Consider the following 16,276-nt stretch of genomic DNA (forward strand, 5'->3'; position numbering starts at 1 on the left):
ATAGAAAACTACTAACACAGTGGATTTTACTCAATATATAAGCATATTTAAAGCAATAAAGAAGTTTTTATGTACTATTTGTTTTCTATGTAGATATTTAACTTTTTAAATTTCGCGGGTATTTCATAAATATACGTATAAAAAACTGTACGTAACTGCAATTCAGTTTTGCCATAATTAAAAATAAATAAAAATGTGAAAAAGTAGCAATACTAATAACTATTATTAACAGCCGACTATAATTAATGATACGTCAAAATAATATAAAATGACAAGTGGTACGTATTTCTGAACGCAACTTCAAGCAGTTGTTACTAGCGCCATGACAACGTGAATTTTGTTTTGGGGTTGAGGTTGACAACCGAAAAAAATCGATCAAGCAGGTAAAGAAACCCTTTTTTGTTGAAATAGAAATGGATAAAGCCTATGAAATTCAAAGACAGGCCCGGGATAATGTGAAATCTTTACAAACATATCTAACGGACCTCCAGAATTGGGAAACAGAGATGAAACGTAAAGAGGCCGCACTTAACGGCGAGTTTGAGCAGGTTCATAGTAAATTATGCTCGTATTTTAGTCTCGTTTCACACCCTCTACATGTATTGTATTAAATAGGACTTACAAATTAGTTTTTTCAAGCTTAGTACAGCATTTAATGATAGTAAAATGTATCTAGTATTTTCTTTATGTAAGTGGATGTTTCACGGTGGTTTGTGTTTCTTTATCCTAGTAGTTTTCTATTTATCGACATTAGTAGGCAATAATAGGATAAATGTTAATAAAGCTTAACATTTCTGGGCTAGGATCTCCCCCCTGTGAGGAGTAAAGTCCGAAAAGAAAGGCCAGTTGTATCGAAAAGGAAACTAGAAAAAAGGATTCCCGCGTCAGACTACAACGCCTGGGAAAAATTTGATGTGGTATGAATATTAATATTTCATTGTGTGTATTGTATTTTAATTTTATTTACTTAACTGTGCTACACATTGTTATGCATGTGAATAACAATCAAGAATGTCTTATATCTGTAAATAGTTGTTTATAGAATATATATAACATAAAAATCTGTACTTAAAGAAAGTTGTGTTGTTCATACCACTTATATACCCAAGAATTACTAAATGGATCTAAATGATTTTTGGTTTAATGGAGTTGTATCCTGTTAGGCTAATAACTTTAAATAAATAATTAAAACTTGTAAGAAAATGACTCCTGACAGAGCTAGGATGTGCAGTTGATGTATTTCAAATAAATTGTTGAAAGAAATTTATATTATATAGGTACTACTGACCCTCAATGTCTGACAAACCTACAAAAAAGTTAAAATAAAACACATTGCCACTTTATGTTATGTTTATATTGTGTTGATATGTTTATGTCATACTATTTGTTTTCTATGGTTTTTTGATGATGTCTAGAAATACATAGTATTGGAAAGTTTTTATCAAACAAACTTATTTTGAACATACATATTGGATATATATTATGGATATGATAAAGTAGATCATACTTTAATTTATAGGAAAAAGCATGTGAAGAAGTAGACATGGCAGATGTGGGCCCAGCGTCCCTTGATAGCAAGCACAGTGAGAAAGACAAGCAGGAGAAACTAAGAGAGGAAGCTCAGTATGAGAAAGAGAGGGTAAGAAATGTTCTATCAAAACTTTTTACTGCATTCTTAGTTAATATTTGAGTGTAGAACTGAGCAAATTCATTTATGGAACTAGAAAACAGCAAACTAAATATGATTTACTTGTATATAAAAAAGAATACTACACAAGGAAACATAGAAATTGCTAATTTTCTCCTGGTCTACAAAATACTTTTTAATACACTCTAATTTTTAGTTAAGAAATATCACTTACATTCTTATGTACTACCACTATAAAATAAACTTTAATTCATAAAGGTTTGCTTAACTGAATTTGGCTGTTTATATCTGACACTCATTAGTCTATGTATCAGCATATTTAACTTCATATTAAGAGGTCTTAAATTTATGGGTTATATAACTGGGTTGTGCAAGAAAAAGGCATTTGCAAATGAATCAATTGTCAAATTCATCTGTACTGAACTGTACATTTGTAGTGTAAACTAATATTATAAAGAGAAAACATTTGTGTTTTTGTATTCATGTTAGTACTAAAAATACAACCAATTTCAATAATTTATTAGAAAGCTGCATCACTGAGTGTCATAAGCTATATACGTAGGTATCATGGGTGAAGTTGGAGCAGACTGCTAGTAAGAAATAAATTAAAACCCAATAACTATAAAATTACATTATAATATGCTTATTCTATTTTAATAAACTCAGTTGTTGCCTGGGTAACAGGATTATTGAGCAAACAAGATAATGAATAAGTATTGTCATTTAAACTTTCACCATATGTAAATATAGAAAGACTAGCAAACCCAGCGAACTCCGTTTCGCCACCAGATGGCTGTATATAAAAAAATTATTTTCCCGCTTTTTTGTTCAAATTTTTCCTGAATTTTCTTTGCTATAAACCTCACGGAGCCCGAGACCTTTCCAACGAATGAAAAACCGTGGAAATCGGTTCGTGCGTTCTGGAGTTATAGCGTCAGGAAGGAAAACCCGACTTATTTTTATATAGTAGATTACGGTAGTATTAATCGGATTATAATTGTGTAGAATTAGTTTAATAAAATAGTTACAAAGACTTTATATTGCATAGATATGATACAAATATTGTACACGCGAAAGTTTGTTGGATGAATGCTTATCGTATCAGTATATACAAATATATATACAAATAATAGGTACAAAGATAGATTATAGTCTGAATTTTAACATAGGTTACTTTCTACCTGGGTACCACCCTAGTGACGCCACGGGCTACTACTACTATTTCTATTTATAAAAAATACTCATGTTAGTGTTTAAACAAACCTTAGTCTATCTATGTATATTTGAAAACAGAATCAGCTGTAATTCTTTTATATCCCTTCTGACGAAGGTATCCTGGCATAAGAATATGTGCTGGGTTTGTCAACTCGTAATATAATATTGTTATTCATGAGTTCTTATTAAAATTTGTGTATTTGTACACTTTCATTAATACTTTTATAATTCTCTTAAGAAGTAAGCGTGGAAAAAAATCTTGTAATTTAAATATGATTGTCTTATGTTCCAGGGTAATTCATTTGTAAAACAAGAGAAATGGTCTGAAGCCATAGTTTGTTATTCAAGAGCTATTGAGCTTGTTAAAGATGACGCTATTTATTATGCAAATAGAGGTCTGTGTTATCTTAAAAAAGACAGGTGAGTCACATTTTATCCGACTTCCTACTACAATATTATAAATGCGAAAGTTTGTAAGGATGTGTGTGTGTTTGTTGCTCTTTCATGCAAAAATTACTGAACCAATTGCACTGAAATTTGGTACGTAGATAGCTGGACAACTGGGATAACATATAGGCAACTTTTTATCCCGATATTCCTACAGGCTTACGCGGGTGAAACAGCGGTATGCAGCTAGTTAATCATAATGCTTTAGAATAAAAATTTAATATAAATTGATAAAATTATAATTAGAAATGTGTATTATGAAGGAAATAGTTTTTAATTGTGTTACATTCATAATGCATGTTATAAAGTAAATCTGTCTGTCTTTTTCTCACCACTAAGCCACTTAATTGATTTGTATGAGATTAGGTACAGACTGGTAAAAGTCATCATTCATTGCCATGATTAAGAAACAGTTTTATAAAATGTCCTATGAGCCCAAAAACACTTTAATTAAAGTATGTATAAACCTTCAATGGGGTATTTAACCGTATCTAACTTTAATTATGAGAATACTTCCTGTACCCCTTATTATAGTATAGTCACTATCCCATGCCTCCTTGTATGGGGCAGGTGATATACACCTGTTTTCCTGATAGATTTTCTTTATGGACCTAACCTAACCTAAATTTCTCTTTAAGCCCCTGTGTCCTGATAGACCGAGTAAATTTTTGTTTGTTAGTCCTCACTGGGAATCAAACCCAGGGCTCCTTCTACATCTACCCATTAATGACTCTACCAAAGAGGTGGTCGAAGAGTTATGTAATGCAATGTATAAATTGCAGTTTCATATTTTCTTTTCCAGCCTCCACCAAGCAGAGAAAGATTGCACCGAAGCACTCAAACTAGATCCAACTTATGTTAAAGCACTGCAGAGACGGGCAACTGCCAGGGAACGTCTAGGCTCTCTGAGAGCCGCCTCTAGTGACCTAAATGAGGTTGGTTATATTGTTCTTAGGCCGTAATTGAATGTTAATTAATAGTGTGTGTGACTGAATATTGTGAAAAATTGTCTGTTTGTTTCTTCAATAAACTTGTACATACTTAAAAAGGTGGGCAGTCCCAGAATTTTCTTGACATAGCTCTTGTTGCTGTGTGAGATCCTTGATAAAATCTATGCTGTCCTTTCTTGGGTCTTAAACTATCAAAATGCACACAAGTAAAGTAGTTCCTAAGATTATTGAGTCCAAGCAAACAAACAAACTCTTCCGCTTTATACATTTTATTTATTTATTTTATAATTTATTGTACATACAGAAGATATAGAAACACAGAAAGAACATACAATAAAAGAAAAACATGTACAAATGGCGGTCTTATCGCTAGGTAGCGATATCTTCCAGGCTACCTTAGAGGCTTACATTAGTGTGAAAATGTTAATTGTATCTGTATTAATTTCAGGTTTTGAAGCTGGAACCGCACAATGCGGCCGCGAAAAGGCAACTCGAAGCTATCAAAACTAGAATGGGAACTAAAGGGGTGAGTTAAATGTTTAAAAGTATCATTTAAATAATAAAAAATAATAATAATAAAACATAGTATTATCTTGTGTTTGATGTTACGCGAGTATTATACATTTAGAAATTAAAGACTTAAACGGATTTAAAACCCGATTTATCCTTTCTACTAATATTATAAATGCGAATGTTTGTAAGTATGTGTGTGTGTTTGTTGCTCTTTCACGTAAAAACTACTGAACCGATTGCAATGAAATTGGTACGTAGACAGCTGGACAACTGGAATAACATATAGGCAACTTTTTGTCCCGATATTCCTACGGGATACGGACTTACGCGGGTGAAACCGCGGGTCGCAGCTAGTTCAATATATTGTTAAGTGATATAGGGTCTATGTAAGTGTTGTGATCTTATTGATAAATGATTGTTTATTTGGTGAAATAATTTCATTATTGATAAATGAAAAAATTACACTAGAACGAATGAAAAAAAAATCGCCATCACGTGGCGGAATTTGAGATGATTTAGCACCGTCTACGCTACGGTATGGCGAAAAGACGCGGGTTCGAATCTCGCCGCGTGAAAAATTTTTTTCTATTCTTTCAAAATTTCTTATATGTAAAGCACTAGCTGCTCCCCGCGGTTTCACCCGCGTAAGTCCGTATCCCGTAGGAATATCGGATAATAAGTTCCCTATATGTTATTCCAGTTGTTCATCTATCTACCTACCAAATTTCGTTGCAATCGGTTCAGCAATTTTTGCGTGAAATAGTAACAAGCATACATACACATACATGCATCCTCATAAACTTTCGCATTTATAATATTAGTAGGATTTCAATGCTATAGAACTAAAAATTATTTTAAAAAATCTGCTGTCGTTGTAAAAATATTTTAATGTGTAATTAATTTGTGTTGCTATTTAAAAACCAAAATATAAACTGCAATATTGCCATAATAATGGAAAGTATTTCGCATGAATATTGTTTAATTAAAATTTTCTGATTCGTTCCAGGCAAAATCTAAATCATCGCCGTCCTCAACGCCAACAATAGAAGTGCAACCGATAACAAAAACGGCTCAACCGAAAGTGGTAGAACTCGAGACAACGGAACCGACGCCGCTTGAGAAATGGAGAGATGGCGTCGGAGAGAACATTACCGTCATCAAGCCTGTGAAAAAACCGCCGCATTTGCGATCTAAGGTACCTTTAAATATTATTCAAATGTACAGGCTGTTTCGCCGATGGTGTACTATGCTTAATGAAGCTTATAGTTTTTAATACGCTAATTACTTAAAAAATACTCGTAGAATCCCTGATGCATATTTTTCCGATTTGATACATTCTTAAAACTATATTGTGTAGATCCGTAACTGACTTCTGTGTATAATTTAAATGAGAATTCTTTATTTATTTGTTAATTTTATCAAAATCGAACAACGCGAACACTAATATTCAAATGTGAGAGTTTGTTTGTTTGGATGTTTTTCCGTTAATCACGCTGTTTGCTACAAGCTACTGAATGGATTTTGACAAAATTTTGTGTACAGATATATGAGCTGACTTGGGTGATCGGATTCTTTTTATCAAAACAGGAATATTGATATCCGGGATGAACGTCTAGTAGTGTATACATGTTTTATCATAAAAGTTAAACTGAAATTCAAATTCAAATTCAAAATGATTTTTTGTGAAAGTGAAACAGATATACAGACTTGCACACACCTTCTATTTGCGATTTTGTTCGCTTAATTTCCATATTAAATACAGTGAATACTATTTTTATGGGATATATCAATTCCAAAATTCATCAAAATCATGATCCACCACGCTAACCAGGTGCAAGTTGGCAGCTGATGCAACATATCATCGAACTTTTAATTCTCGGACATGCCGGTTTGCTCGCTATGTTTTCCTTCACCGTTTCGAGCTGTGGTGATGTTATCCACATGTGCAGATAGATTAAAAAAATCCCGCCTGGTCTCGAACCCTTTCATCTTTAAGTCCGAGGTCCTCACCACTGAGCCACCACTGCTTTTTACCATCACCATACAGTATTGAAACTAATTTCTTCATTTCAGAGAGCACTTAAACACATAACAATACAGGAAATACCGTTCGGATGTAACAAACCCAAATCGGTCACTAAAATAGACCTAGATAGCCTAGCTCAAGGAGATTCCAACAACAATTCAGACTCTGCGAAGCCTAATCTATCGCCTAAAGGAGACGGGGACAAAATAGACATACCCGTGGAGAAAATGATTGCTCCGGTGAATAGCGTTCAGTTTATGAATGAGTGGAAGTATTTAAAGAATTCCCCCGAAGCTAGGAGTCATTATTTAAGTGTGAGTAATTTTGTTATTTACTCTAACCTACAGGCAAGGCAACCTATGTGCATCTTGGAGGCCCGTTTTCTTTTTCTCATCCTTCCTTGTCCATTCCCTCTTTCCAGTCGTCAATCCTTTCCTTAACCCCTTTCCCTTAAATGGGGGCTGCGCATTCGCCGAGGAACTACCTCTGCGAATATTCATGGGCGGTGGTGAATGGTGATCGCTTACCAACAGGCGTTAAAAAACACTTATGGCATTAATAAAACAAGGCAAAGTAGTGAAAATTTTATATGTTAGGTATATAAAATGTCATAAACACACTCTATTAAACTACTCCGAATTTTAGGCGTGTAAAGCCACGCGCAATAGCAAGAGTGTCAATAAATTTGTGATGTCAATTCGACCCTATTATGTGTATTTAAGAAATTTTTAAAGAAAATATATATTTAACTATGCGAACGGAGCTAGTCAACACTTCTACACTAAAATTACAAAGAGGAACAATTTGTATTTTTGTTTGTTTGTAATGGATAAACTCAAAAACTACTGGACCGATTTTCAAAATTCTTTCACCATTACTAAACTGCAATATATGGGCTATGTCACTCAGTGAGAGTGACATAGCCCATATATGTACCACGGGCGAAGCCGGGGCGAACGGCTAGCAATCAATAAAATCGCAAAACACAATGTCCACAGATTATAGACCCATCGGCGATACCGTCGATATTCGCGAACGCATTAGAGAGCGACGTGCTGTCCCAAGTGCTGCACACGCTGCACGAGCACCGGGAGCAGCTCGCGCGCGCCGCCCGCTACCTGCACGCGCTCACGCGTGTGAAGCGCTTCTCGGCACTCGCTATGTTCCTATCGGATGCGGATAAGGAAGGTCTGCTCTTTATTTGGACATCTTGAAAATTTAATTGTTCTAGAAATTTAATTTTTAGTTTTATAGCATTGAAATGCTTTATAAATTAGAAATTGAAAGAATAGAAAAAATTTGATCACGAGGCAGGAGACATGAAACCGAAAGAGTAAAAGAAATTCGATTACTGTGGCGGGATCACGGGTGGCCGAGAGGCTAGGCGTTGCTACGGTTGGGCAAGAAACGCAGGTTCGAATCCTGCCTCGTGATAAATTTTTTTCTATTCTTTCAAAATTTCTAATTGTTCTAGAAATTTCAGTCTGGAGTGTCCAGAACCCTTTTTTCATGTGATAGCGGGTAACTGAGCTGGTGGTTCGCCTGATGGTAAGCGATCACCGCCCGTGAACATTTGCTGAGGTAGTGCCTATGCGAATGTGCTGCCCAGTTTTAAGGCGAAAGGGATAAGGAAAGGATTGACAACCTGATAGAAGGTATGGACTGGGAAGTGTGAAGATTAGAAAACCGACCGCCGGCTCCCCCACTCACCGTACGAAACACAGTAGCATTCTGCAATTTCACGCCGGTCCCCTGTGGGGTGTGGTACTTCCCAAACCTGGCTCAATTCGTGACCAATCGTGCTCGACTCCCACAATAAATATATATATGATTAGATCTTAAAAATTAAGTAACAGATTTTCATGGGGTCCTTTGAAATAGATAGTGATTCAAGAGGAAGATTTATATTTATATTGTAACAAGCCGTTACAATAGCAAGCAATATAAAGGTTTTTTACGTCACAGTCGGCAATGGAAATGGAGGTGATGGGTTGCCTGATGGTAAGCGCTACCACCGCCCATGAACATTTGGAGAGGCGTAAGATCAATTACATACCTTACGCCTCTACAAATGGATTGACGACTTTAAATTGGGAAGGTATTAAGAAAGAATTGATGAGAGGAATAAAGGAAAGGACTGGGAAGGGTAAGGAAAAGGATATGGCATGCTATTATTTCACGACGGTTTTTGATGTACTTCCCCGGTGCGAGCTGGCCCAATTCGTGCCGATGCGTGCTCGACTCACACGGTAACAATATTAATTATAAAGGTGTATATTTTATTCATCGGTTTCAGTGGTCAACAAGCTATTGGTGCACTGCAAGACGAAAGAGGGTCTCCCCGATGATGAAATAGATGAACTGAAGAAGAAATTTGAGCTTTAATTGGTATCGGAGTATTCATATGAAATATCACTATTAATTTAAATATAGAATTGAGTATTTTTTTTGAAGAGTAATATAGAGAATTGATAGTGAGACTAGCTTTCCGCCCGCAGCTTCGCTCGCGTGATAAAAACGTCCGAGGTTTCCTACATGATTGCCATTCTCGTGAGATTTCCGGAATTAACTGTCCTGTGTCTTTCTCGAGTTTCAAACTATATCTGTACCAAATTTTATCCAAATCGGTTCAGTGGTTAAGGCGTGTAAAAAAGACAGACAGGCTAAGTTTCATTTCGCATTTTTATTACTAGTTAGGATTCTAAGAAACTTTAAAATTTGCTAGAGTTCTTATATTTCTTGAAAGCGCGGGAAGGAATCATTTTGTATGTTATTACAACAATGCATTATGTTTTGTGTTAATTCAATTGCTTAATGGATTTTGATGAATTACGTCAAACAGATAGATGGAATCTTCCAGAGACTTATTAAAGTTTAATTGAGTTAATTTTGTTGTTGCTGATTTAAAGACATCATATAATATGGCCAGTGAAATTGTGTCAATGTTCGTTTTTTGTGTTTGATTTATTAATAGTGATATTAATATGAAGTTAGATAAATTGAATTTAAATGCAGTTTTTGTATCTAGGTTAGAATAAGATATTGGAGTTTCTTTATAAAACTACCTACTAAATGTTTTAATGAGTCGGAATGAGTTTTATTTTTAAGCGACTTCAAAAAAGGGGGAGGTTATTAATTCGACTGTGTTTTTTTTGTGTTACCTCATGACTTTGCTGGGTGAATCGATTTTAATGATGATTTTTTATTTGAAAGTGTGGCCCCGTTTAAATTTGGTCTACTTCTGAAGATTTGATTTTATGACAGTGTCGAGAAAATTCTATTTTATATGTCATTTATTACCGTAACAGTTTGTTTATTTTAAAGGTCTTTAGACTATCGAGATTCTTATCACACGCTAAATTTGAAATTAGCATCTATAAAAATTTTAATTCAAAAAAGTATCAATGTATTACATATTGTGAAAATACTGTAAGAAAACATTTTTTTTTTAGTTAAAGACTTCTTTCGGCAGTTTGGAATTTGGAAAAGAAAAAAAAAAATGAACATTCGAAATTCGAATTTTTACACAATTATTAATTCATACATTTTCGCTATACTGTAATGAATTATATTAATGATAGTAGAACTACTTCTGATACTATTTTTACAGAAAAAATTGCGCATTTTTTGTCCGTTTTAATTGTTAAAATATAATCTGAAGCCTTTGATTATATATCAAGTAAGTCGTCACCCCATAGTTGCTGCTTAGAAAAGTTATCTCCGTCGTATGAATATTAAACGCAAATAATCCTATTCAAACTAATATAAAACATAGCCCGTTTATTTATAACAATATTATAAATTACAGAGTACAGATAAACGACGAAAAACAAACCATTTGAATAGTTCCAAGGTTCCATAACTCTACAAACACACAAATATAACAATACTAGCTGCGCCCCACGGTTCCACCCGCGTAAGTCCGTATCCCGTAAGAATATCGGGATAAAAAGTTTCCTATCTGTTATTCCAATGGTCCAGCTATCTACGTACCATATTTCATTGCAATCAGTTCAGTAGCTTTTGTGTAAAAGAGTAACAAACGTACACACACCCTTACAAATTTTCGCATTTATAATATTAGTTGGAGTTGAGTACTGACTCTGACTTACTGACTTACACTAGAAATTGGCGCAGACCCTCTGTTAGATGAAGCCAAAGAGAAAAAAGATATCTAATAAGATATCTAATAATCAAAGGCTAATGATAATATAATCAACATGACAATTTTGTATAACATTTCATAGTTATTATCTGGTACTGTTTGGTTTAATTGTACATCCTAACCTCTTAGCTAGATATTTTTCATACAGTGTTAAATATACCGAAATTTATTTTATTTTAAAGCTCATATGAAGTTTGAATTTATTTGTTGTAAAACACATATAAATGTATTAAAATGTAATAAATTTGTACGGATGAAACAAGAATCATATAGCTTTTTAAAAATTTGGCGATCACCTAATATTCACTTGTGCATTATGACTTATTCACAAGACATTGTTAACACAGAATTGTGTGTATGTTTTTGTTTTAATTGTACAGTTGACAAAACTCGTGTCGAATATTTAATATTTCGCGTCATTATACAAATTTGAATCTTATGCAATGGTATGGTAGAGATCAAATTTATTTTATCCCACATTAAGCTCTTACGATGTTTTGTTATGTCTAAGATATTGATTGTTATTGTTTCGTTTAGTGTTTTTAAATCATCTTAAATCTTGTCCGTTATTTCTTAGATAATATAAGTTACTTTTAAAAATTACAAGCATCTGTCCAACTTATTAACTGTTTTCGAATGTGTCAAAATATTTGAAATTAAAAAGAAGCAAAAGATATTTGTCCAATATTTTTATGTTTAGGTAAAAGTATGAGAAACCTGATATGTTTTGAAGGCGTTTAGTTCTTTTCTCAGCATGAGATTTCGGCCTAAAATTATATTCTGTTATATATAATATTATAGTTTATTCTTACGTTTAGTTATGAGCAAAAAATACGTATTCAATGTGGAATGTTAATCTTCTAAACTAAAAGATAAAATTGTAATAATGAAATATCACTTAAATATTTTTATAGAAATATTCACAAAGGCCGTATTATATTAAAAGATCCATCAATCTGTTCTGTCAACTGTAAATCGAAGTGTTTTAGAATATGTCCTCTCAATGGTGCAAAATTTGGTTCTTTAAATATAATTTTTAATAATAACTTGTCATTTATTGTTTCCTCACTCCAGCTCCCTAGTTTTATTTGAAAAAGGCGAAATTTGAAAAATAATGAGTTTTAGAATAAAGCCCACTGTCGCCTTAGTCAAAGAAAATGCTCTTGGAAATGTCATGTTTCGTCGCGTGAAAAAGTAGTCTATGTCACTCGCTAACGTAATTATCTCCAGGCGTAAAAAGCATAAATAAAATCGCTCCGTTGCGTCGTGAAATAAAGACAAACAAACGCATTTATAATACAAGTCGAATCATACGAATAAGCATACAAACGTCGGCTGATGATGATGATGTTACCAATAAGAAAAGGTACGACAAAGAGTCAATGTATGGTGGCGTAGTTATGCGTAGTTGAGCGTTTCATTCACTTGTAAATAAATTGTTATATCAAGAATCAAATTGACAATCTTCATACAGTAGGTACCTATATATACCACAGATAATATAATACTATACTCGCTACCTTTTTTTTAATTGTATGATTATCTATCTACACTAATATTATAAAGAGGAAAAATTTTCTATTTTCGTTTGTTTGTTTGTAATGGATAAACTCAAAAATTTCTGTCCTATTTTAAAAATTCTTTCACCATTAGATAGCTGCAACTTCGCTGAGTGACGGGCTAAATTTTCAATTTGATTCTAGAAAATTAATCGTAAAATACAAAGAGAGAGAGAGAGAGAGTTTTGTCGATTTACAAGCACCTTTAAGAAAATATAATAGACACCTCTAGATAATAAGAGAAAAATACTCGCGTAAAATCAAACACAAGAAAATACTATAATAAGAGAAATTAAACATTACATATGATGACTGATTACGGAATAAAATTAACCGAATGCTAAGTATTGTATGGAATTTGCGTGTCATATACAGAGCAGATAGTGTCCTTGTGAGGCTTCTGGCGGTAATACGTGCCTCTGATGGTGCGCCACCGACGCATGCAATCAACGTGATGAGGCAGGCGGCGGGAGGCTGCATCCACATAGCACTACCTTGTTGAATTTGGAAATTGGGACAAAATTTAGGACTTTTTAACACGGTTTTATCACTGAGATTTTCAGAGAAAAAATTGATTACGAACAGGGATACGCTTTTATTAGCTTCACCTACATGTTTGTATGTAGCCGACTCCTTTACTAAATTTTGATTCACATAAATGGACAGATTTAATTCAAACACAATACAATAATTTTTTGGGGGCAGCGTGTCTTAGTTTTTTGGAACATAATACCGAGAATTTATAAAAATTTAGTAATCTCTTTAATTTCTTTTAGTTCAAAACTTCTTTCACCAATTATAAAGAAATTTTAATGCCTACCCAATACACTATACACTTACATAAATATGGTACAGCTTTTTCAGTAAAAAACCTCTCAAAAACATTCACATTGTCAACTAACTGGAAATAAACCAAAAACATTTTGCCTCGTAAATCAAAGGAATTACGAGGGAAAACAAGATTTGACATTATATCAGCGGGTCGAAAAACAGAGAAATAATAACATTCCGGCACAATACAATTTGTTGGGGGGATATTATTTGTGGGGGGAGGGGGGCAATTAGATCGCGCGGGTCAATAGCAAGATGAGCGTGGATGGGTCGGTCTGAGAGCTAAATAATGAACTACTTACTAAAACATCTACATATAAATATTACAAAAAACATAATGAAACTAAACTAATTCTATTCTAAAGCGACACTTAGCAGACACCAGCTTTCAATAACAAAAAAATATAAAAAATCGGCCCACTCAGTAAAAATTTATGTGGTAATAAGCACAAAATAATAGTCGAATTAGTAACCTCCTCCTTTTTTGAAGTCGTTTGAAAATAAAGGAAAATAAAAAAGGGAAAAGGAATTTAAAAAAGTGCAGACAAAACACTTCTCAGTGTTTACTGTAACTCAGTTGCGCTGATTTTCATTTTGTGAATGGCGCTGCAGCGGCAATAAATTCCTGGTTATAGGTTATAACTTGTCTACTCTATGACCTTGACACAAATTATAATACTTATTTTCCGCAAAAAGTTCACAAAAATAAAGTTTAATTGAAAACCTCCTTCGTTGTTTGGGAACGTCAGCACAGTATAATAACGCTAATTGTTCTTAAAATATATAGAACGTTCATAATATTACTTATTCCTTATATTATTTCCTATTATACTTATAATTAACCTCCTCTTGTTAAAGTCGGAAAAAAAAACAAAATAAATTTTGTATCTCTGAAACAAAATAATTATAGTAATATATACAATTTACTAATAAATATATAGAATTTACTTTATCCCAGGAAATCTAATTTTTGCACCTAAAACACAAAATACGGTTACTATAAGTAAAATAAACACAGATATAATTTGTCTCCTGGACTATTTGTATACAAACTGATGAAGCCAAACATAGGAGACGCTAAAGTCTATCAGAAAGAATAGGCTTTACTAAGTTTGTACGTTAGTTTTACTGTTATAAAATAAACAATACGCCCAATTCCTTCGTATATGGCCCTAACTTTAATGAAGGCAGCCAAATACCATTCGATGTACCTAATGAAAGTTTTATAAGTATAATCCGAGTTTTTTTTTACCACAGATAACATAATACCATTTTTAGCTATGCAAACTTCTTGACTATTTATACAATGTGTGATTCTATAATTAAGGTATATTATATGTGCAAAAAAGAACTTATATATGTACCTACACCTCCACATAACAAAAGTGTTGGTAAACTTTAGGTCGTAATGCTGTTTTTACCCCAGAGTAACGAGCGAAGCCAGATCAAGCATGTAGTCTAAAAGTCCGCAAACGGCAGACTATAAATAGGCTTTTACGGAGAACAATGAACTAAGAAATGCCGACAAAAATACCTGATAATCCATTTACAATGAAAGTCCAACTTCCCTAATTAATAATTCGTTATGAGTATTGCTAATGGCATTTTAATGAATTCCTTTACTTTATTAACGGCCTGATATCGAATACGAAATTAATTTTTGTTTGCCTTATTATGCTCTGTAGAATAACCAAGCAATATACTGAAATCTCGGGTCATTTGAATTTTAAATTTGATTTTTAAATCAAGTCATATAAAACGAAATTATTTATTTGAAATCATATTTATCCAACGCATTAAGATGTTAGGTGAAGTGAATATATTTTTTTGAAACTAAACGGCGCTTTCGGGAAATGGCTAGAATTAAAAAAATAAAAGACTAACGAATTTACTTATTACTTAATTATTATAACATTACTAGCTGCACCCGGCAAACGCTGTTCTGCCTTACTCTTATCGTTTAGTGGTATGAAAAATAGATGTTAGCCGATTCTCAGACCTACCCAATATGCTTACCAAATTTCAGAGGAATCGGTCAAGCCGTTTCGGAGGAGTATAGAGACTAACATTGTGACACGAGAATTTTATATATAAGATTAAACTCAAATTGATAGCAGTGGTGGCTCAGTGGTGAACGTCGGACTTCAAAATCGATAGGTCGGGGTTCGATACCAGGCGAGTGTGCAGGAAATAAATTTATTTTTCAATTTATCTGCACATGCGGACAACATCACCACACCTTAAAACGGTGAAGGAAAACATCGTGAGGAAACCGGCATGTCCTAGAATCAAAAGTTCGATGACATGTGACATCTGCCAACCCGCACTTGGCCAGCGTGGTGGATTATGGCCTGAACCCTCATAGGAGGCCTGTGTCCCAGCAGTGGGAACATATATGGGCTGATGATGATAACGATGATGATGTTTATTAAACCCGTTTCGAACACCTTTATCTACGCAGTTCGCAGCACTACTTTTGGAATGTTGGCAGTACTGGCCGGTAGTGCCTTTTAGGATATAAGTACACATAAAATTTTGTTATCGCCTAATCAAACACGAGAACATAATATAATAAGATAAATTGAGTTACAATTTCAAGCCCCTAAATGTTCGAGAGTTGAGCCGGCTCTAAGGCATTATGAAAGCTATACAAAATACATTATCCTTATACTATATCAAAGTCCTAAAGCTTAATATACTTACATCGCTATGAATTATTCATCGCTACTTCATGTAACTATCTAGTTTTGTTACTAACTTATGACCTACAAGTGGCAACGAGTTAGTCTGCGAAGTTCGCATGTATTGTGTTTGGAGACAAATTAATTTGCGTTGTGACTTTTGGTGTCCCTTTGTTCTTTGAATACAACTTTGGATGTTGTTGATTTAGCTGTGTATATTAATTGAGTTTTAAATGTTTCG

The 16,276-nt window shown here is 33.7% G+C and overlaps 1 protein-coding gene across 2 annotated transcripts; it reads left to right on the forward strand.

The window, feature by feature from the left end:
- The first annotated feature begins 275 nt into the window (after window positions 1–275).
- LOC119831780 (RNA polymerase II-associated protein 3-like) lies at window positions 276–12,010 on the forward strand. Of its 2 annotated transcripts, none has more exons than XM_038355285.1 (10): window positions 276–383; window positions 804–917; window positions 1,520–1,639; window positions 3,156–3,283; window positions 4,113–4,245; window positions 4,709–4,786; window positions 5,780–5,968; window positions 6,847–7,113; window positions 7,798–7,987; window positions 9,096–12,010. In XM_038355285.1, the coding sequence occupies exons 3-10, from the start codon at window positions 1,544–1,546 to the stop codon at window positions 9,182–9,184; spliced, it is 1,170 nt and encodes a 389-aa protein (XP_038211213.1). In that variant the 5' UTR covers window positions 276–383; window positions 804–917; window positions 1,520–1,543; the 3' UTR covers window positions 9,185–12,010. The 2 variants fall into 2 exon arrangements, with proteins under 2 accessions (XP_038211213.1, XP_038211212.1); XM_038355284.1 differs by lacking the exon at window positions 276–383 and adding an exon at window positions 390–548.
- The last annotated feature ends 4,266 nt before the right edge of the window (window positions 12,011–16,276 follow it).

Source organism: Zerene cesonia, chromosome 14 (genome assembly GCF_012273895.1).
Source record: "Zerene cesonia ecotype Mississippi chromosome 14, Zerene_cesonia_1.1, whole genome shotgun sequence".
Lineage (NCBI taxonomy): Eukaryota > Metazoa > Arthropoda > Insecta > Lepidoptera > Pieridae > Zerene > Zerene cesonia.

Excerpts from the sequence above, each read along its gene's own strand:
- LOC119831780 (XM_038355284.1), top strand. The coding sequence starts at position 414 with ATGGATAAAGCCTATGAAATTCAAAGACAGGCCCGGGATAATGTGAAA. Across the intron at positions 4,246-4,708 it reads CCTCTAGTGACCTAAATGAG|GTTTTGAAGCTGGAACCGCA; the intron begins GTTGGTTATATT and ends TATTAATTTCAG. Across the intron at positions 7,988-9,095 it reads ATCGGATGCGGATAAGGAAG|TGGTCAACAAGCTATTGGTG; the intron begins GTCTGCTCTTTA and ends CATCGGTTTCAG.